This window comes from Eumetopias jubatus, unplaced genomic scaffold (assembly GCF_037043125.1).
Source record: "Eumetopias jubatus isolate StellerSeaLion01/CBP00866 unplaced genomic scaffold, mEumJub1_p1.0 scaffold_3, whole genome shotgun sequence".
Classification (NCBI taxonomy): domain Eukaryota; kingdom Metazoa; phylum Chordata; class Mammalia; order Carnivora; family Otariidae; genus Eumetopias; species Eumetopias jubatus.
In genome coordinates this window covers 149,696,190-149,719,370 of record NW_028274809.1, presented here as the reverse complement: position 1 = coordinate 149,719,370, position 23,181 = coordinate 149,696,190, and the positions used below count along the sequence as shown (strand labels likewise).

The following is a 23,181-nucleotide window of genomic DNA, read 5'->3' as shown; positions in this document are numbered from 1 at the left end:
GAGGTTACCTGAGTTCATGCTAATGAGGCGACTATTGCTGGGCCGCCAGATAGTTCCAGGATCCGGGCTGGTTGCTAGAGGCACTACTAATGTGATTAGAAGGTACGAGACTGAGTTAATCACCAATATCCAGTGGTTTAGTCAATCATGCCTATATAATGAGCCTCCAGTGAAACCCTAAACAATGAGGTTCAGAGAGTTTCCAGGCTGCTGAACATATCCATGTGCTGGGAAGGTAGAACACACCCAATTCTATAGGGACAGAAGTTCCTGTGCTAGGGACCCTTCTAGATCTTGTATTTCTTCATCTGGCTGTTCATTTGTGTCTTTTTTCATATCCGTTACCATAAACCTGTAATAGTAAGTAAAGTGTTTCCCTGAATTCTGTGAGCCATATAGCAAATTATCAAACCTGAGCAGGGGGTCTTGAGGATCCTCAATTTGTAACCACATTGGACGGAAGTGTGGGCAACCTGGGGACCCACTATTTGCAACTGGCATCTGAAGTGGTGGAGCAGTCTTGTGAGATTGAGTCCTTAAGCTGTGGGGTCTGTACTAACTCTGGGTAGAGTCAGAATTGAATTAAATTTTAGGACATCCACGTGGTGTCTATAGAGAAGCAAAGAATTGTTTGGTGTGGAAAATACACACATTTGGTGTCAAAGTATTGTGACTAGCAACAGTTCATAGGAATACTTAACGATAAAAGTGATTTCTAATTATTTAAAAAGATCATATTCTAGTTTATGATATGGAGGTTATTTTTAATTACAGTAAAATTCCCTTAATAAAGTCTTGTTTTACAAATCAATTTATACTTTGAAGAAGTAATCAGCCCATTGTTCTTTAATAAAAATAAGCTTCCAAACCCTACTGATTTTAGTTTCCTTTTTTCCCCTCTCATATTTAAGACTAGAAAGATAACAACATATTATAAAAATGGGAAAAAAAAGATCCTCCTAGCAAAACAATTTCTCACATCATAATGTCCTTCAAAAACATCATAAGGAATCTTCTGAAGGACTCCTTTCAGTCATCTAGTCCTATTTGTTTTGTTTTTGAGGTGTTAACATGTCTGTTAAGCACTAGTTGTCATTTAATACATCTTTTCAACTTTAAAATTTTTTGTGCATCTTTAATAATTATCATTAGAAAATGTTATGTTTAAAATATGCTGTTAAACAGTGGGTGCAAAGAAGTTTTAAAAATCATGTGCATTTTTCAAACATGTTCTAGAGTTCCCGAATTATGTAGAGAATACTATGCATTTTAGGTAATTTATATAAAGAATGCTAAGACTAGGGGCACCTGGGTGGCTCAGCTGGTTAAGCATCCGACTCTTGATTTCAGCAGGTCATGATCTCAGGGTCATGAGATGGAGCGCTGCATAGAGCTCCGCGCTCAGTGGGGAGTCTGCTTGAGTTTTTCTCTCTCTGCCCCTCCAACCCCTTCACGCTCTCGCTCTCTCTTGAATAAATAAATAAAATCTTTTAAAAAAAAGAATGTTAAGACTAAAGGCAGTAGTACTATTCAGCTGATTAAGCAAAGAGTAATTTAAACCATATAGGAATGTCATATTTCCTTACAAGCTATACTTAAGATTTTAACCTATTTAAAAAAACAGCAAATGCATACAATTATCTAGGGGTCCTTTTCTCAGCTTCAGTTTAGATATAAGAATAGGATTATTTAAACACCAATCATTTCAATTTATACTATAACCCTCAAAAAGCTCACATAAGCTGCTAATAATATCATCTCTCAATACACATCATATAATTTAAAACATAGGATTTAACTTCTCATCCTGATGGATGTACAAAAGTCAGACTTCATCTCCCTCTATAAACAAGTAGGAATCTGGACAACATGTAAGAAACAACTGTTTTAAGACACAGGACAATAAGTAGTGCAGGACTATAATCCATGAAAGAAAGAGAAAAAAACAAAACAAAACAAAACAGATGAGCTCTGCATTTCTGCTCAGAAACATCATGCAGACAGAGTGCAGGGAGCCAAGTTGAGAAAATTAATTTCACAGTTCAGGCAGGCTGAAGCAACTAGAAGTTATAGGGCAGAGTTTTGTAAAAGAGGGACCTGTAGAGAAAAGTCTCCAGAAACCAACATTTGAATTCTGTGAAGTCATTGCTGAGAACCAGAATGAGCAAAAACAACAGCAAGTTTTAAGCTTCCATTTATAATAGCATCAGAAAGAATAAATTACTTGGGGATAAACTTAAGTAAAGAAACCTATACACTGAAAACTACAAAAAATGCTAAAAGAAATTAAAGATGATACCAATAAATGAAAAGATAACTTGTGGTAATGGATTGAAAGAATTAATATTGTTAAGATGTCAATACTACTCAAAGTGGTCTAGAGATTCAATGCAATTCCCATCAAAATCCCAAGAAGTTTTTTCTTGCAGATATAGAAAAATTCATCCTACAATTCATATGAAATCTCAAGGGACCCTGAATAGCCATAACTATCCTAAAAAGGCCTCACACTTTTCAATTATACAACTTACCAGAAATTACTATAATCAAAATAGCGTGGTACTGGCATAAAGATAGACATATGGAACAAAAGAATAAAGAAACCAGAAATAAACCCTTGCTTGCGTATATGGTCAAATGATTTCTGATGAGGGTGGACAAGACCATTCATTGGTGAAAGGGGAGAAACAGTGCTGGGAAAATGGGTATCCACGTGCAAAACAATGAAATTGGACCCTTAACTTGTATCATATACAAACATTAATTTAAATTGTACCAAATACCTAAATTCAAATCCATAAAACTCTGAAAAGAAAACACAGAAGCAAAGTTTCAGGACACTGGATTCAGCAATGATTTCTTAGATACAATACCAAAAGGACAGGCAACAAAAGAAAAAAATCATGAAATTAAACTTCACCAAAATTAAAAACTTTTGTCCACCAAAGGATACTACTGACAAAGTGAAAAGGCAATCCACAGAATATGAAAAAATATTTGTAAGTTATACAGCTGATAAAGAATTGATATCCAGAAAATATCAAGAACTCATATGACAAAAAACTATAAACAAACCAGCTAAAAAATGGACAAAGGATGTAAACATTTCTCCAAAGAAGATATACCAATGGCCTATGAAAGGCTACTAAATATCACTAAGCATTAGGGAAATGCAAATCAAAACCACGAGATTCCAATTCACATTGATTAAGATGATTATTATAAAAAATAAAATAAAATAAAATAAAATGAAAAGGATTGGCAAGGATGTGGAGAAATTAATCTCTTAACGACTGAGCCACCCAGGTGCCCCGAAATTAGATCTCTTGTGCATTGCTGGTGGGAATATAAAATGATGCAATCACTGTTGAAAACAATATGGCAGTTACTCAAAAGATTAAACATAGAATTACCATATGACCGGGTGCCTGGGTGGCTCAGTTGGTTAAGCGACTGCCTTCGGCTCAGGTCATGATCCTGGAGTCCCAGGATCGAGTCCCGCATCAGGCTCCCTGCTCAGCAGGGAGTCTGCTTCTCCCTCTGACCCTCTTCCCTGTTGTTCTCTCTCTCTCTCTCTCTCATTCTCTCTCTCAAATAAATAAATAAAATCTTTAAAAAAAAAAAAAGAATTACCATATGACCCAGCAATTCTACTTCTGGTGATATGCCCAAAAGAAATGAAAGCAGAAACCTGAACAGATATTTGCACAATCATGTTCATAACAGCATTGTTCATAATTAGTCAAAAAGTAGAAACAACCCTAATGTCCATCAATGGATGAATGAGGAAAATGTTGTGTGTGTGTGTGTGTGTGTGTGTGTATACACATAGATACACACACATAGATACACACACACACACACACACAGGCATAGTGTTCCACCTTAAAAAGTCAGGCAATTCCGACAAATTCTACAACAGGGATGAACCTTGAAAACATTAAGCTAAGTGAAATAAGCTAGACACTAAAGGACAAATATCATATGATTCCAGTTATATGAAGTACCTAGAGTAGTTGAATTCATAAAGACAAAGTAGAATGGTGACTACCAGAGACTACAGGTGGCTGTAGGGGGGTGCGAAGTTATTACAGAGTTAAAGTTTTGGAAAACAAAAATTCTAGAGATGGATGGCTGTGATCTTTGGATTAACAATATAAATGTATTTAATGCCATTGAATTTTACACTTAAAATGGTTAAAATGTCAAATTTTATGTTATGTATACATTACCATACATACATACCAAAGAAAAAAACAAACCCAGATCTGTCATGGGAACAGGGTGAGGGACGCGAAAATGTTACAGAAACTGTATCACTTTATAAATTACATATGGTTCAGAACTCTCTAGAACTTGTCTTTGTCCAACATACAAAACATTTTGAGGTTTGAGTTTTTCTTCTTTTCGTCACCTATCACCAATTTGTTATAGCTATAACACCTGCACATGGTTTAAATACTGCCAATGTCCCCTATTTATTTTACAAAACAGTTAGGGTCCTCTTTCAAAATTAACTCTATGGTTTATGGTTTCTATGTGTACACCTGATTTCTATGTGTACCACCTGCTAGATGCTTGTTAAGTAATTGAAAATTCTCCATGGTTTCTACATTATTGTGGTTACCAAATCAAAACAGCAACAACTATGAAACCAAAGAGAACTATAATCGTATTAAGATGACTTTAAATGCTTTTTAATGTAAATTTTTATTGCCTCCTAACAAGAAAAATAATACAGCTTTCAGGAAACAAAATGCAAACACAATATAATAAAACATTACAAAGACAACTATCAAACTACTAATAATCAGTGTGTGTGTGTGTTTTAGGAGTAAGGAAGTTTCTAGGAACATTTAACTGACTTTACAGTTAGTAAAGTAGTTCTGGCTGGGGTTGGGTAAGTAATATAAGGTACTGGTCTGACTTGAGAACATCTTATCACATTTTTAAAAAATCTCTAATAATAAACAATTTATTAACTTGTGAAAAGAAAGAGCTACATGAAATGGGTGGGATTTCTCTAGGAAATTCAAAGTTCATAAATTTGGCTATTTCTGTAAAATTATCAAGCCACTTCTGAATTACTTGCTTTTGTAACATTTTAACTAAACAGTGCAGTTATGGAACATTATCTTATACTGCATAGCACTGTAGACCTAAGTGTAGCACATTAGTATAATAAGTAATGAATACTAAGGAATAAAAAATGTGCCTCAATTTCTTTATTTACCTCCCAAACAGAGGCATTTTCAAACTAAGAAAATAGAAAAGAATAATGTATTATAAAATAGCAAAAGCTTCTATTGCTAGGCCCCTTGGCTCATTCTAGGCAATAGGCAAAATTTGAGGGTAGCACAAGAACATCAATTTTAGCAAAGAGTAATTAGTTTTATGTGCTTTGTAACTCACTCATTCCACAGTCATTTGTTATAATGTTTTTTGTATGTAAAGATCAGGGCTCTGCTTCAGAGATACCTGAAGTCTCAGATCTATCACTTATTAGCTCTGTAATCATAAAATAAGTTATTTAACAGTTCCTTAAGTCCATTTTCTATGGACATAATCCTCCCTCATAAGATTGTTAGGAGGATTACATGGTATACTGATGTTAAGAGCCCAGCACAATACTACAGACTACTCAACAAATATTCATGGAATTGAACAAAAGCACAAACAATTCTGACCTCAAAAAGCTTGCAATCTATTAAAGGAGCTAATTAAACATAATTTTAGTGTTGGTAAAAAGTAATATGCTTCTTGATACAAATAAAATGTTCCAAGAATTCCATAAGGAGCAACTACTTGGGTTGGTAAGGAAGCAAGCATTTGACCAGGGTCTAAAAGCATGGGGACAATTTGGCCATGCAGGGATCAGGAGAAAGAGAACAAGATAAACAATATAAATGTGGGAAAAGCCTTTTTTCCCCAAAAGTATAACTGAGGGAAGCACAGAGAATCAAAGAAAGAGGAAGTAGTTCCATTTGGCCAGAACAAAATCCATGTAAAATAATTTAGAAAGTTAAAAAGGAAAACTGGAACCAGGGCTAGATTGTAAACAGCCTTGAATGCCAAATTAAGGCATGTGAAATAAAAGCAGGGGTGATGTGTCCTGAGTGATGCTGAAGGAAGATAATCTTGAAGAAATAAATAAAATAAATTAGAAGATGGAGAAAGTATATATGGAGAGACCAGTGAAAAGGCTACTGCAATAGTCCAGGTGAGAGATGCAAAAGACTTAAACTAAAATAATCAAGTTGTGAATATTTTAAAAAATTAAAAAAATAAGCAAAAAAAAAAAAAAAAAGACAAACTACAGCAACAGCAATGGACCTGGAGAGCAAGAGACCGATTTAAGATCTGACTGCAGTGGATCAACAGAATTGACTGCTGGAAGCAAACTAGAGACAAAATCACTAGACAACCTAGGTGACTAGGAAGATGAAGATATCGCTAATATAAATGGGGAAAACAACTAAAATGCCTAGGAAGACAAGGCAATAAGAATCTCTCCATTAACGTGAAATTCTATATACAACTTGCTTTCAGTTGTATGTATGTGTGGTTGTACACGAGACAAACAGACATAGATTATATTCATATATATTCACAAACATTGGTTTTTTGCAGAATTATACACAGATATATTATACATAGTTTATTAATGGCAGCTTGGGAATTTTGAAAACTTGTCAGTAAAGAATTACTTTTTAAAATATGTAATAATATGTAGTAAATACTGAAAAATGACATCTGCTCAAGACAAAGAATATACTTAAACAAAGGTAGATAGTTTTCTGTAAAGATCACTGTGTTACATTTGATTCAATCTGACACAAAATACTAGTTTTACTGCTCATTATGGGAAGATCGCCTTAAAATACAGAATGCCATAAAAAAAGTGCAGTTTTTTAAAAGTTCAACCATTTTTCTTAGTTTACACTTACTCTTTGTAACTCCCATTTCTCAATAAGGTGTTCTACTTCACCACCAAGAACTGTGGTGTTAGAGTCATTCAAGAGCAGGAATCCATTTTTTATATCCACAATGCCTGAGAGCTTCACTTTAGTTCCAGGTGGTGTGTTCAGGCTAAAGCAAAGCAAAGCAAAAAAAAAAGAGAGAGAGAGAGAGAGAGAGAGTTAAAACACACTGAAGCTCCTTCCCCGAACTTGAATTCAGTCCTGAACCTGGTCAAGTTCTTCAAAGCATACTCATACATAAACTTTTTTTTCAGGAAACTGGCTATATAGTGCGAATAGATTACCTATAGGAAAGAGGTCAGAAGACCAGGTCCAAGGCTGTCACTTTTTACCTAACAAATGAACTTCAGGTTCCCCATTAAAAAAAAGAAAACAAATGTGGACAATAAAAATCACACCTCACAAACTTGTAGTAAAGATAAACAGAACAAAAGATATGGAAGTACCTTCTCATGTCATACATGGCATGCTGTACAAATGGAAGATCTGCCATTTTTCCCTGAGCTTTGACTATGCATTGCAAAGATATACTATGTGCAAATTAAATTTCAATACACAAAAAGATACCTGACCAGTAATAATCCTAGAAATTTTACATCTATATGAGCTACCATAATCCATACAAACAATGCTTCTTTTTGTTAACCATCTAGTTAAAGATCACATGAGAATTATTTACTTTAAAGTTTAATTTAATTTGAACTTGTCTGTAATAGGCTAAATATTATCAGACTTAGGGAAAACAGTACACCATGGCCCCTTTTACAAAAACCAGAGACAAAATGTTTATCCCCCTACCAACTGTTTGTTAGAGGAACAGTGGAAGCAACCATTTCATTACTGAGATTTATTCTAAAATAAAAGCACAGATACTGAGTCCCGCCCCATCTCTTTGCACATGCAGCAAGGGATAAAGTACTCTAAATAGGAGTAAAGACTATTCTCATACACTTAGGACAAATTAGAAAATCAGGCTGAAAGGGCTTCACATGGTCCACATTTTTAAAGCTCAGGATATTTACCTTGTGCTGATATATGCAACAGCAAAATCAGTGAAAGCATTGATATCACTGGTCTATTTTGAAGAAAGATGGCTTTAAAACAGTATTAACAAGAAGAAATAGAACACTCCTGTTTTTAAAGCCTCAAAGATCTCATAGAAAGTAAGACATTATCTGGTAAAAACTATTCTGAAGATCCCAAGCTTTGTCATCACATGTAACTCATAGAACAAATAGTCATAAACAGCTATGCCTAACCTAACCCTTAAGTAGAGAGCTCTGTGGTAGTAAATTAGAATATTTATCAGACTTCAGTATCAGCAACAATTGAATACAGTTACACTAAGAAGTTTTTCCCAATTTCAGGCAATCAGCAGATTCAGATTTTTATAACTCTGTATCATCATTTAAGGATTAAAAGAAAGTTTCAACTACAGGATGCTATACTCTTTAAAGAAACTATTATAATTACTGAATTGTATCATTTACATAAAACTTATTGTTCAAAACCATTTTTAGCCAATAATTTCTTACAAATTGGTGATACTGGAAAATGCAATGAAAATCTAGAAACAAATTAGCAATAAAACTACATAAGAACTTAAAAGACTGGATGCAAATTATAGGGACATTTAAGTTGTGACAATATAACTTTAAAAGCTAATCTGAAAACAAATGATAAACTAATTTTTGTATAAAATGACTGTACCTTTCTCAAACTCTCCCTAATAGGATAAGAGGAAAAAGTTGTCAAATTATTTGAAGATGTACTTAAAATTTCATTAGGATAACTGATAAAAAAATCCCACTCACCACATTAAATGATAGTTCTATTCCCACAAAAAGATAAGTACGTGTTAAAATTTTAACATAATTTTTAATACATCACCTTCAGGGCCCTAACTAACCCTTATTCAGAGAGCATATTTTGGTTTAATTATTATTTTTATTGGCACCCCAAAGTGCCTCTACTCTCTCTTCAATGCAATTTTTAAAAAACTATAACAAGACAAATAAACACAAAAACAATGAGAAGTGGGCGTTTAAAAGTTGAAGCCAATCAGGAAGTAGAACAGAAGAGCTGAAAAAGCACCCCAGAGAAATGCAATGTCCACTGAAGGCAACACAGTCCATATTAGGTCCTGGTGTATCCTCTCTAGTGAGTTATTCTACTTTGCTTCTAAGATAACCACTAACCAATATTACTTCGATAAAAGTCTCCCAAATGTTCACATGTGAAAACAGTTCTGCAGGCTGTTGCTTTTACAGCAACAAAAGTAGACATGCTACTTCAATGGTGAGTCAGGGAGCAAATGGTAGTATTTTTTTTTTCAATGTCAAATTGCAATAAATTCAACAAAAGAAGACAGTTAACAAACTCTCTGGACAACCTTGTGTTTTCATTTAGCTCAGAGAAATACACAGCAGTAAAATCAGAGAGGGGGCCATTACACAGCAAGTCTTTCTGAGTCATTTGTGAACTCCTTTGTAGGGGGTTTGACTGAATTTGTCAGAGGAGAGGCTCCCCCCACAAAAGCAGGAACCCTTCCACTCTTCAAAAAGACAACAGGGGCACCTGGGTGGCTCAGACGGGTAAGCGTCCAACTCCTGATCTCAGCTGAGGTCTTGATCTCAGGGTTGTGAGTTCTAGCCCTGCACTCCATGCTCAGCATGGAGCCTACTTAAAAAAAAAAAGACAACGTAATACAAAATCAACAAAACCTTGCTTTGTATATAAAAATCAGTATTTTAGACAAACATATATCTTCTAAGGAAAGAAAGAGGCAAATACAGGTTGAAGGAAGAATAAAAAAGAAGGGAAATCACTGAGCATGGCTTCGAGGCCTCAACCTATCACACTTCTTCCCATATACCACCATCCCAAACCGCCAAAGCTCTTCAGGACACCACGACTCTGCATGCACTATTCCCTCCTCTCACCATTCTCGAAATACCTGTTCATATTTTAAGTCTTATTCCTGGCTCCCCCCCAGCAGAGTTAATTTTCTGGACTCCTAATCTTTTTTTATTTCCTTTTTTTTTTTTTAAGATTTTATGTATTAATTTGTCAGCGAGAGAGAGAGAGAGAGAGAGAGAGAGAGAGAGAGAGAGAGAGAGCAGCAGGCAGAGGGAGAAGCAGGCTTCCTGCCAAGCAGGGAGCCTGATGTGGGGCTCAATCCCAGGACCCTGGGATCATGACCTGAGCTGAAGGCAAACGCTTAAGGACTGAGGCACCCAGGCGCCCCGACTCCTAACCCTTTTAGTTGACATATTCATTATAACTTATACGCCTATGTGCCTACCTCATCAGGAGAGGAGCTATTTGAGGGCAAAACCTAAACTCATACATTGTTGGTAGAAATGTAAATTGGTCCAACCACTATGGAAAGCAATATGAAGATTCCTCAAAAAACTAAAAATCGATCTGCCATATAATCCAGCAATTCCACTTCTGGTATACACCCAAAGGAAATGAAGGATTTTGACCAGAAATACGTACTCTCAGGTTTACTGCAACATTATTCACAATGGCCAAGATACGGAAACCACTCGAATGAATGGATAAAAAAGATGTGGTACATATACACAATGGAATATTATTCAGCATGAGAAAGGAGAATATCCTTCCATTTGCAACAACATGAATGGACCTTAAACAATTATGCTAAGCAAGATAATTCAGACAGAGAAAGACTGTATGATATCATTTATATGTGGAATCCAAATAAGTTAAACCTGTAAAAAGAGAATAAAATGGTGACTACCAGGAAACGGTGGGGAGAGATAAGATTAAAGGTGTTTAAGAGTATAAATCTGTAATGAGTAGTAAACAAGCCACAGAGATCTAATACACAGTATAATAAAAACAGGCAACAATATACTATAATTATGTAATATGATAAATGCTGTTACATTAGGGATCATAATATATAAGAGTATCAAAGTAAAATGTTGTACAATTTAAACTTACACAGTTACACATCAAATTTATGCAAATAAAAATAAAAACTTCTCATAAAAATAGCCAAAAGAAGAATTTGGAAAATTGTTCCTTATAGTGTTCCCTGTCCTCTCAGAAAGTGGAGTGGCACATGTCTCTAGCTTCAATCATTTCCTAGGAAAACTCATTTGTCCATAAAACTTTTCTAGTGTGCTGGACACAGCTGTCAAAGAAGAAATGGTAACATATTCAGATAAATTGTTTGTTCTTGGAAATTTTTGAATGACCTAAAATTTACTGAAAAAAAAATGGAAATGATTACTTTTCTACAAAAACACCTTGAATTTTTTTATTTTTATTTATTTATTTTTTTAAATATATTTTATTTATTTATTTGACAGAGAGAGACACAGTGAGAGAGGGAACACAAGGAGGGGAGTGGGAGAGGGAGAAGCAGGCTTCCCGCCGAGCAGGGAGCCCGATGCGGGGCTCGATCCCAGGACTCTGGGATCATGACCTGAGCCGAAGGCAGACGGTTAACGACTGAGCCACCCAGGCGCCCCACCTTGAATTTTTTTTTTTTAAATAATTAACATTTAAGGAAAGAGTAACTCCATTCCTATTTTCCTATACACATAAAGTAGAAATTTAAATTCTTTAATTTCTTTTGAAAAATTGTAACAGGTACTTATAATAGTTCATTCCTTCTTTCTAAAATTCCTAAAACAAAATCCATTTTGAATAGCATCTTCACACTCTGTAACAAATACACAAATTAAAGTGTCAATCACCTTATTTTTGACATATAACTAAATTCCACAGCTGTGCAACTTATATGCCCATCAGTCATCTGCAAACGCAGCATTCTTGGTGCAGCCTGAGATTCTTCGTTGTCCTTCGGTGCAGCAACATTGCGAATTTTTTGAATTTGCAAAACACATGGACCTTCAAGCTGTCAAAACACAAAGGAATAAATATCACTTTCTAGCCATGGCTTTGTTTTTCATTTATTCTGTTTCTCTCTTCCTTAATCGTCATACTTCATGATTTATAATAATTTCAATTAAATAAGTTCAAAAGTGAAATTATATAACACACATCAGGGTTTGGGGGGATTTAAAGATAAAACTTCAAAAGGGTCTTCTGAATTCATTAATTCTGAATGCATTTTCAGAAAGTAATGAGAAAACTTGAGGAAAACAAAGTTGTATTTCTGGATTAAAGGTGTATTAACAGATGTTTTTAGTATTATGTGCTCTAAATTATTCACACGCACCCCCCCACCCCATCTTCTCCCATGTAATTAAGGGACATGGAATTAAAGAATTTGGTAATTTTTTAAGGGACATCAACTTTACAGCACCAGTTGGAAGGAGTGTTTACTATTTATTTTTATTTTTTTTTTTTAGGAGTGTTTACTGTTTAAAAACATCAGGTTTAAAGTACACCCTCTTCTGGCATTAATGAAGGATACAATACTCCAAAATTTAAACCATATAAAGTTGAAAAAGTGTGAGCTGTATTTAATTTATGTTCACATTATCTTTTTAAGTAAATTTAAATCTAATGCTGTATTACATGCCTGGCACTAAAGAGAAGAAATGCTCCCTCTGGCCACATTTCAATCAAAGCCAAAAATAAAACTGATGGACTAACCAGCTCTTAAAAATTTTATATAATAAAATGCCCATGATATAATTGGGAAGTGCTGGTAAAATCTGTTTACATGGCTGAAAAATAACTTTGTCACAAAGTCATATTTTCCATATTATAAAATATTATACCTTTCAGTAGTATCATACCTCCAAAGGGGGAAAAAAGGCTACTTTTTTGTTACATGGTGTTAAGTAAAATCTTTCTGTGCATATTAATGTAATTTATATTTTCAGCAAAGAAAAATGTGCAATGATTGACAAACATTTATACTTAATTTCTTGAGTAAGCATGTCCCAAACTAACAAATTTCTACTTCATATTTACCAGTATTTTGCCTATAGAGGAATAATTTTGTTATAAATTTAGTCCTAAAGAATATAATTAGAAAAAAGAGACTAAAATTTCATCTAATTTTCAGTTATTAAAAAAAAAAATTCCAAGTTAAAACAAGTCCAAAACCTTTAACAAGTACAGATCAGCTGTGAATTCAGGATGAACCTTTCCTTTTGCTTTGTTAATGCCATTAAAATAAGGACATTTAAATGAAACCATAGGCAGGTTATAGTTATTATAATGTTTATCATTCTCTTTATTTTACTACTCCTAATATTTTTAGCTTAGACATTGATGAATATACAGCTTGTGCTGTCCAATATGGCCCACCACCCATATGCAACTATTTAAATTTATATTTAAATTAATTAAAATTAAATGAAATTTAAAATTCGACTCGTGAGTAACATTAGCTATATTTCAAATGTTCTGTATCTGAAAACACAGATATAAACTGTCTACCTCACTACAAACAGTTCTATTAGACCATCAGTGATCTAATCTATGTGTTCCAAAGTGAGACTCATGCATCCTAGGGAGAGTACATCCATTGAATCGTGACAGGAAAACTTTTGCTTCTGTTTAACTCTTACTAAGAAAAAAATTAAACTTTCCTAGTATTTCTTATCCAGCATGACAAGGGCACCCTAACTCGGTCATATGAAATACAGATCACAATGTATCTTTATGGAATTGGGGAGTTCTACAACCCCTGAGGGTTGACAGGACACCTTTGCTGGTTTTGCTTGCTTTCAATGTGTTGTAATAAACTGCCTTTTATTTGTGTGCAGTCCAGTGGATATATAGATTATATTACCTAGTTTTAACCATTAATGATAACAAAATAGACAAGTATAAACCTACTTTAAGATTCTACCAAAGAAACATAAATTGAAGATAATGTCAATGACACAAACACAGGGTTGATCTCCTACATCCTAGTTGACCATGAATGAGTACAAAAAGCTGGGGAATGCTAGGAAATAACACCTGCCCCCAGCTCCTAATATTTCCTAGCAAGCAACAAGTTTACTTATTTAATTACTCCATCCTGGCCTCTCTAGTCCTTTTAGTGGATTGAATAGTGGCCCCTCCAAAAGATACATCTACCTGGAACCTATAAAGTAACCTTATTTGGGAAAAGGGACTTTGCATACATAACTGAGGTCAGGATCTAAAGATGAGATCATCCTGAATTAGGATGGGCTGGAAATCCAATGATGAGTGTCCTAACAAGATAAAGGGACATAAACACACAGTATAAATACACACAAAAAGATGCAGGCTATAAAAGCCATGTGGAGATAGAGGCAAAAATTGGGAGTTTCAAAGCTACAAGGCAAGGAATGTCAAAGACTGTCCACAGCTACCAGAAGTTAGGAAAGAGGCATGAAACAGATTTTCCCTCAAGCCTCCAAAAGGAACCAAACCTGCTAACACACTGATTTTAGACTTCTGGCCTACAGGACTGTGAGAGAATAAATTTCTGTGTTTCATGCCACCAAGTTTGTGGTAATTTGTTACAGGAACCTTAGGAAACTAATATACCTGCTCATGGAATGACTTATCTGGTTGGGAAGAATATATTGTATATACTGGGTTCATTCTCCCCCTTCTTTTTCTTGGGATCTAGCTAGGAACTCTGAGGTAGGAGGTATTGACTCAGGCTCTTCACTGGATTGACACTACCATAAAGGAGTGTGTTAAGTCTGCCTGGTTTGTGGTTCAGTGGGTCCATAAACCACATCTTTCAAAGTAATTCTCATCAATAATAAAGTTGACATTTTAGCCCACATCTCCCACGCTTTACTTTCTCAATTGATTCAAAAGCAAAGTGGAAAAGGAGGCACTATTTATTAGACTCTTCTTAGAAGAGTTTACAATCTTTTCATAGTCACTTCTCAATGTGAATCATCAAGCCTTAATATTAGTGATTCCACAATTCAGAAATGTTCTATAAGTAAGCCAACAGATATAATGAATGTTTTCATTCTTATGTTTACAAAATTCAGTTTATTATACTCTGTAGTAAACAAAATATGTAAGTATGGGACCTAAATAAAACACAAATAGTAGAATAAAATACTATAGTTCTAAGATTATAAATCCTAACTCTAAATCCTGAATCTAAAATCATCTAAAGGTGGGGCACCTGGGTGACTCAGTCAGTTGGGCATCCAACTCTCAATTTTGGTTCAGGTCAGGATCTCACGGTCATGAGATTAAGCCCAGCTTTGGGGTCCATGCTCAGTGGGGAATCTGTTTTCCCCTCTCCCTCTGCCCCCCCCAACTCGTGCTCTTTCTCTCTAAAATAAATAAATAAATCTTAATAAAATCATTTAAAGGCATCCACAATACTGAATGAAAATTAACCTCAAAATCTGTGCCCAACTAGTGTCAAGGGCAATCCCAAAGTAAAATAAGATATAAATTTTAAATGAAAATAATAAAAAAAAGATTAATCTTTACCCAAGATTTCTTCTTCTTTTTTGGGGAGGGAGGAGCAGAGAGAGAGAGAGAGAGAGAGAGAGAATCTTAAGCAGGCTCCGTGCCCAGCATGGAGCTCAATGTGGGGCTTGATCTCATGACCCGGAGATCATGACCTGAACCAAAATCAAGAGTTGGACGCTTAACTGACTGAGCCACCCAGGCATCCCACCCAACATTTCTTTAATGTCTGATTTTCTCTTTTGCATGAGTAATAAGGAACAAGTAAAAGAAATTACTGTAAAAAGTTTAAATAGGTAAGAAGAATTGATCATTGTCTCTCCAGGTAAAGATTTCTCATCATAATAAATGATATCAAATATCTGCCAGAAATATTATCTGAGGCCAAAAAAATTCACCCAGGCTTCATTCCTTCCTCTCCTTAGAAAGATGGACACCCCTGTCATCTGAACTCCTAACCAGTCATATAAACTGATATGCAATACCAGATTTAAATGGCTCTATTAGTTTATTACTTTATTGATCATATTAAATAGCATTCCTGTTTATTAGTGAGACTCTCCAAAGGCTGGATGACATGGAACCAACCAGTTACCTACAGTCTGATCACACCTGGAAAACAGATTTTTCTTTAGGACTCTAGAAACCATCCAAATTTAGACAGTCTGTGATACTGTGAAATATCTGCTAGCCATTTCTTTTTATAATCTTATCAATTTCCTTGAGAAATAAATTTCCTCCATCAATACCTAACAACATAAGCACCAGATTCTCCATCAAACCTAGACATAGGGCCTATGAGTATATTAATTATGAAGGATTTATGAGTATGATTAAGTTCTGATCAATTTTCCAGTATTATTGCAAAGTGGTTAAAATTAACAGACTAAAAAGTTTCATCCTCCACAGTCCTTTTAAGTACTTAAAATCATAATTCATTTCATTCTCTATCACTACTTTCAAAGCATTTCCAGTAGTGGCTTCAATAAGATTTCCTAGGGTTCATTTTTTCATTCACTTATGTCTAGAGAAGTTTTGTTTGTTTTTTTTTTTGTTTTGTAGAATGTCTAGAGAAGTTTTTGACTAGACCATTCACATCTCTACCTTAGGATCTAAGCAACTGGACAAATGATTCCAGAAAGCTGCCTTGGAAGAAGAAAAAGTTGCTCCACTTTAGCTACTTTAAAAGCCTGAAGGACCAGCTTTAAAAATCATTTATGATGCTCTCTTTTTTAACCTACTTCTTTGCCCTGTCAAAACAACTCTTAATATCATTTTAACAAAATTTTATTTTAATAAACATGAGGATAGGGCAGGAAAAGACCACAGGGGAAAAAAGTATGATTTTTCACACCCTGTACTATTTTAAGGATAATATCAGACTCAAGAAAACTAGAATGAAAGACAACTATCTATACAATGTTAGAAATTTCAGAACATTCCTCACATTATCCATTCAGGCATCTATGGTAAATCTCAATTTGATGGACATTTTCCTCCAGAGAAGATCTGTGTGTGCTTCTGGCAATAACAACCCTGAAATTGAGAGAGCCTCAACTTTGGGCTAGTGGAAAAGTAGCAAACTAACCTTAGCCAAAACCTCAGCTCACTGTAAGTTAGTAGCACCCCCATGAGCTCCATGTATCCCTTCTAGAAGAAAGCACAGCTGATTCAGGTGCCCAGGATTCCCATATAGAAAGAGCAAGAAACATGAAATCACAAGAAAATATCAAGAGACTCATAAGGTAACAAGCCACAAAGCATGGGAATCATAAAATAAATAAATAAATAAAAAATTTAAAAAATTAAGTCTCTAAGGCCTGGAGAAATTGTAATTATCAAAAATAGACTATAAAATAATAAGCCTGGTCTAGAGAATTTACATAGAATTGTGAACCTAATAAGTAGGGAACAAATATTCTTCTCAAGCAAACATGCAACATGTACAAATACATATCAAGCTATAATGTAAGCCTCTATGAAATTTCAAATACAGCTCTCATTCTGTCCAAATTCTCTGATCACAATATAACTAAATGAGAAATCTATAACAAAAAGAAAGACAAAGGATATTATTTTATGATTAAAACAGGCAACAAATACAACTTTAATATAAACTGAAAAGTGTTTAGAACTGAATGATGATGAAAATAACATGGGCAAAACCTTTGGGATATAGTTAAACAGCAGGGGGAGAAAATTAATAGCTTATATTAGAAAAGAGAAAAAAACTAATGAGCCAAACTAACAAATTATGAAAAGAACAACAGACTGAGCTCAAATAAGGTAGAAGAAAGAAGATAATAAAGAGAAGTTAATGAAATAGCAAACAAAATTCAAGCTTAGCAGATTAGTGCTGGTTCTTTGCAAAAACTAATGAAACTGATACTGAACAAGACTGATCAAGAAGCAGAGAGTAATGATGCCAATCAATGATTTAAGAGATAATATTAATAAAAACATCAACATACTTTCAACAGCAGTGGAAAAATAAAAGAGAACTAAGCATGGCAGTCTAAATGTCCATCAACTGGTGAATGAAAAGAAAAAAGTGGTATATCCATACAATGGAATACTACTCAGCAATAAATAGAAACAAACTACTGACATATTAACTTCAAAAACATTACACTAAGTTAAAGAAGCCAGATACAAGAGAGAATATATGGTGCATTCCACTCATGTGAAATGTCAACAAAAGGCAAATTTATAAAGAAAACATAAAAGAATATACAGATATAATATTAAGAATAATAAGTACAAGTTAGGAGAATTTAAGATCAATATACAATTACCAGAGAGAAAAACTATTAATTGTTTAAAAACACCATTTACAGCAACAAAAATAAAATACTCCGGGGATAAATCTTACAAAAGATACAAGACCTATATATACCTTTAATAAATTATAAAACTATGAAAAAACTAAATAAATGAAGAGATACATCTAGGAGTGCGCTAGAGGCAGCTCATACTAGTTCACAAGAGCCTATAATGCATATTTCTTCCCAATTCCGGCATCAGTGATTTCATGGTGTAGCTTATACTCAGCCATGGTAGTAATACTGCTACAAAAAGTAGCAGATGCTACATATATATGAGGGCTTTTTTTTCTTCTCTTCACAGAGGCAGCTTATAAGCATTTCACTAATAATATGATATCATAATGATATCAACCGTCTTTAAGCTGATCTGCAAATTCAGTGCAAATTTCAATCAAAACTCCAACATATTTTAAGAAACTTGATCATTTGATTCTAAATTTAGAATTCTAAAATTTATACGGGTGTAGGGGTGGGCAAGGAGAGAATAGCCTAAGGAAGAATAACATATTTTACAACCACAAGATTAGAAAAATTTGATCATTTCAAGTGTCACAAATGATATAGATTAATGGTACCTTGCATATACTACTGAAGGTAATATAAATTTGGTACAACTACATTAAAAAATAATTTGGCATAATCTTATAAAGTTGAACACTGGCTTAGCTCTAGCACATAATAATTCAATCCCTGGTTATGTTCCCCAGAGAAACTCTTACATACATGCATCAAGAAAAATATACAAATTTGTTCCTAGAAGTAGTGCATCTATTGTAAAAACAAAAGAAAAAGCACTTAAATATCCATCAGCAAGAGAATGAATAAGTAAACTGAAGTATAGTTACACAGTTTCATATTATATAAAAGAGAAAATGAATGAATAATAGGTATATGCCACATGGATACCTATTAGACACGGAGCACTGAATGATAAAAGCAAAGTACAGCAGACAACATGTTAACATTTTATAAACCTTAAAAACAAAAATACATATTGTTTAGGAATAATTGCATATGTAACTACAATATTTTTAAAAGTAAAGTTAAACTTAAAATTCACAGCAATCAGTTCTTGGTGTGGGAGGGAGGAAGAGCTAGGACATGTAGGTAGGCAGAGTGGTACTGTAATGTTCTAGTTCTTATATCAGGCTGAGACTTCACACTTGCTCACTTCATTATTAAGCCTAAAACAGATGTTTGCATATATTAAACACTACATTAAAATAGTTCAAATAATCTACATGATATTCTGAAATTAAGACATTGGATAGTTCACAGAAATGTCAGGAGAATTAAAGAACTAGGTCTGCTGCCTACAGAGAAAAAACACTCATAATCAAACCACAGAACTGGTTTAGTGGCCATGGTGTGTTGGTAAAACAGTTCTCAGATGGGGAGGGGAGAGAAGAAGCCTTAATATTTGTAGCATTTGCCAACTCCCATGGCTGATTTCAACTACCAACAACATGTTACTGAACTCCAAACTAGGAAGACATGCTGACAAGCGGTGTTCATGAGCTGTTAACAAGCTGGACCAGCACACTGCAAGCGTCCAGCTGTACACCTTGCTCTATCAGTCTCACCAGCCCTCGATACTTATCCCGGTACTGCTGCAGCTATTACCCTAGACACTCAATCTTGCTATAGCTTCTACCACGAGCAGAGAGCATTCACTGCAGTTCCTGCTTATTTGAGTGATTAGCCCAAGTCCATAGCAGCAGTCCATACAGCTGACTAGCAGAGCTGAGCTACATATGCATGGCATAGCTGCAAAGGAGGCTGGGGAAAATGTGTCTGGCATTTTCTTCTCCACCACCACGACTTGAAAGATGGGACATTCCCACATATACCAGAAGAGAACTCAGGTTCTAGGAATCACAAACGTCTACTATACTTATCTTCCGTGTATTGTTATCAGTCAAGACTTTGTCACACGCTGTTTTTTTATAGTTTGTACAATAAAGTAGGTTTTTAATTTTTTTGTAATTTTCCAAATAGAAATAATAATGCTGCTGCTGGCAGAGGGTAATGTATTCTGCTAGTAAGAGGCAGAATTAGGATTCAGATCTGGATCTGACATATACCAAAGTCTGTTGTCTTTCTATTACACATTCTAAAACTACGACTAAATTTGTTACATAGCAAAAGCAGATATAGGCATAAAGGGCAATAGAAATATTGGTGCTTAAAAATTAATTCTGCTCAAAAGGAGTCAGGAAAATTAGGAGAGAAGTGGAATATGAGTGGAGATTTGCAGAATAACTAGCATTTGCCTGGCAACATAGACAGATTTTAAAAAAGTTATAGTTCCTTCATCTCTGCAGTAAAAAAAAAAAAAAGGGCAGTAATCATTTCTATTTTCAGTGTTTTTCTGAAGACCACAAAGATAATGCATATAAACTGCTTAACATCGGATCTAGCAGAGTAGATTTTTAGTAAAAAAGAGGAGAAGGAGAAGAAAAAGAAGAGTTTGCTGGAAATCAGGGTTCTCCTAGATAAGTTAGAAACTTGCACCAAAAAAAGATCAAGACGAAAGCAAGTCAAATGCACTGGGGATGCTGAAAAAAAGAGCTTTGCAAAGGTAGTCCCTCATCCCTATCTCAAATTTTCAAGCGATATTCACATACGGCGAGAGTATAAATGTAAAAAACATTTACAAACAATAGTAAAACGAAAACTTCTGAATCATAAATATGGTAGTACCTTTATTAGAAGAAGACCTAAAAGTTTCTACTCCTCAGAAATTTTAAAAACAGGGTATTATAAAAGCCTATTAAGTGAGAAATAGACATAATCTTGAATATGTTCTCCCAAATATGAGATGCCCTGTGAAAAGCATCAATTTGTACATCAAAGTATAGTGCAGAACACAATTTCTCTTATTCAATCGTTCAGAGCAATTACAGCAAACGAAATATGAGGAAAACACTGTGGGACCCCCAGTCAAAAGTAACCCTTCTACTAGCGTATCATTTGCCTATTTCCACACCTCTATCCTTCACCTTTTTAGCTTTTTTTCCCCTGGGAGAATTAAAAAAAAAAAAAGAATGTAAAGTGAACAGGTTGTTTTTCAATTATCAGAAGAGTATCCGTCTACTATATATTGTTTTGTGCATTTTTTTAAAAAGATTATTTTTTATTTGACAGAGAGAGAGAGAGAGAGAGGGAGAGCACAAGCAGGGGGAGGGGCAGAGGGAGAAGCAGGCTTCCCGCTCAGCAGGGAGCCCGATGTGGGGCTTGATCCCAGGACCCCGAGATCATGACCTGAGCTGAAGGCAGACGCTTAACCGTCTGAGACACCCAGGCGCCCCTGTGCAGTCATTTTTAAACTCCACAGAAGTTCTATTAATATTTGCCAACAAACACTTGTAAATAAAGCATAGTAAAATCAATATTTCAGAGTAATTCATTGTTCTGAAAAATAAGAGTGCATGTTTAATTTTAATAACTCACCAGAAGGAACACTGACAAATTGTATTATTTACCACAGAATAAATTAACATACATAAAACATGATATAATTTTATTTAAATTAAAACTTAAAACTTTTTTCAATTATTTTTCTTTTCAAAAACATCTAATTTTCTAGACTGATGGTGAAAGGGCATTCACTTTGAATTTTAAGGCAGTGAAGCCATCTTGTGGTTGATGTCGGTACTGCCAAAGTTTTGAGCAGTCCCATTTGTAAAATTAGGTCTTTAATCACAGTCTGACGTTTAAAAAGGCATATACAACCTGTCATGTTTAAAACTCAGAAGAAAAAATAAATACAGACCTGAAAGCCTTTCCTTTTTAGGGTTCCACAGTAATGCATAAGGTCATCACATAGTTGGACTGGTAACAAAGTATTTTTACATTAACCTATATTTTATAATTCTATACTTTGGTTCAGAGGCTTAAGCTATGAAAATGACTACTGCAAAATATTAAACTTTAAAAAGAATATGAAAAATACTAAACAGCTTTTTAGAAAGAATAGTTTTACTTCTTTTTTGTTATGACTTTGTTCTATGATTTTTAGCTTATAAGCCACGGTTCCAAGACCTTGTAATATCTAAGAAATGCAAAAAAGCCTGCCCTAAAACACCCAGAAAAGAAGTTGCAAAAGATGGTTTCCCCACCACACCTCCCTCCACTCTCACAATCTTTATGGCCTAAACCTCAAACATAAACTGCCTATGGGAAGACCTGGCTTAGTCTTGGAAGCCTGGAGAAAACAGTCATCTTCCCCCTCAGCATTTTTTTTTTTTTTTAAAGTATGCTGGGAGTGGGGGCTGAACTCACGACCCTGAGACCAAGACCTGAGCTGAGATCAAGAGTCAGACACTCAACTGACACTCAGGCACCCCATTCCCCTTCAGCACTTTTAAAATTTGTCTGAAACCTTGGCATTAAGGTCATGGGCAACCTTAGGGAGAAAATATAGGAACTGCAAAATAATGTTAAAAGAATGGAAGGAAAGAGAAAAGAACCTGAGCAAAACTACTATATTAATTAATGATTAAGTTCCTTGCATTTTTTGCCATTCTACTTTCTCCCAAATTAACAGTGGTAACTAAAAGCTATTATTAAGACTCCAGTCTCAAACTCCAGATGACAGTGCTTTCTGAAGTCCCCGGATTTGTCTTAGAACAAAAAAGATGTAAATTCAATGTACCCAGGATTAACTGTCTTCTAACTACAGGCCTACAATCTTTCTTACCTGATCACAGATCAACCGGCTCTCCATTCTTCCTTTCCACTCTCAAATTCCCAAATGCTAAAAATGGTATTATCCAAGACTCAGTAAATATAATAACAATACACACCATGTGAGCATTTACTTTTGGCCTCTTTCGGGAAAAGTTTGAAGACTCCTCTCTATACTCCTTTAATCTACCTTCAATGAGGATTACTGCTTTGATGTTAGTCACTTTCCTGTAAAGAACAGTTACACTCATCAGACCTTTCTAAGACTGCTGCCTAATCTGGGTTCCATAGTCCAGAAACTTGCTAAG

At 34.8% G+C, this 23,181-nt stretch overlaps 1 protein-coding gene across 2 annotated transcripts in view; it reads right to left on the bottom strand.

Annotated features, from left to right (window-relative positions):
- Positions 1-23,181, bottom strand: part of TDRD3 (tudor domain containing 3) — a 160,369-nt gene that overhangs the window by 77,136 nt on the left and 60,052 nt on the right. For both annotated transcript variants that reach the window (XM_028105088.2, XM_028105098.2), the window contains exons 4-5: positions 11,714-11,874; positions 6,948-7,089 (exon numbers count right to left, since the gene is read on the bottom strand). In XM_028105088.2, coding sequence (XP_027960889.1) covers positions 6,948-7,089; positions 11,714-11,874 — 303 coding nt within the window. The remainder of the gene's footprint in view (positions 1-6,947; positions 7,090-11,713; positions 11,875-23,181) is intronic.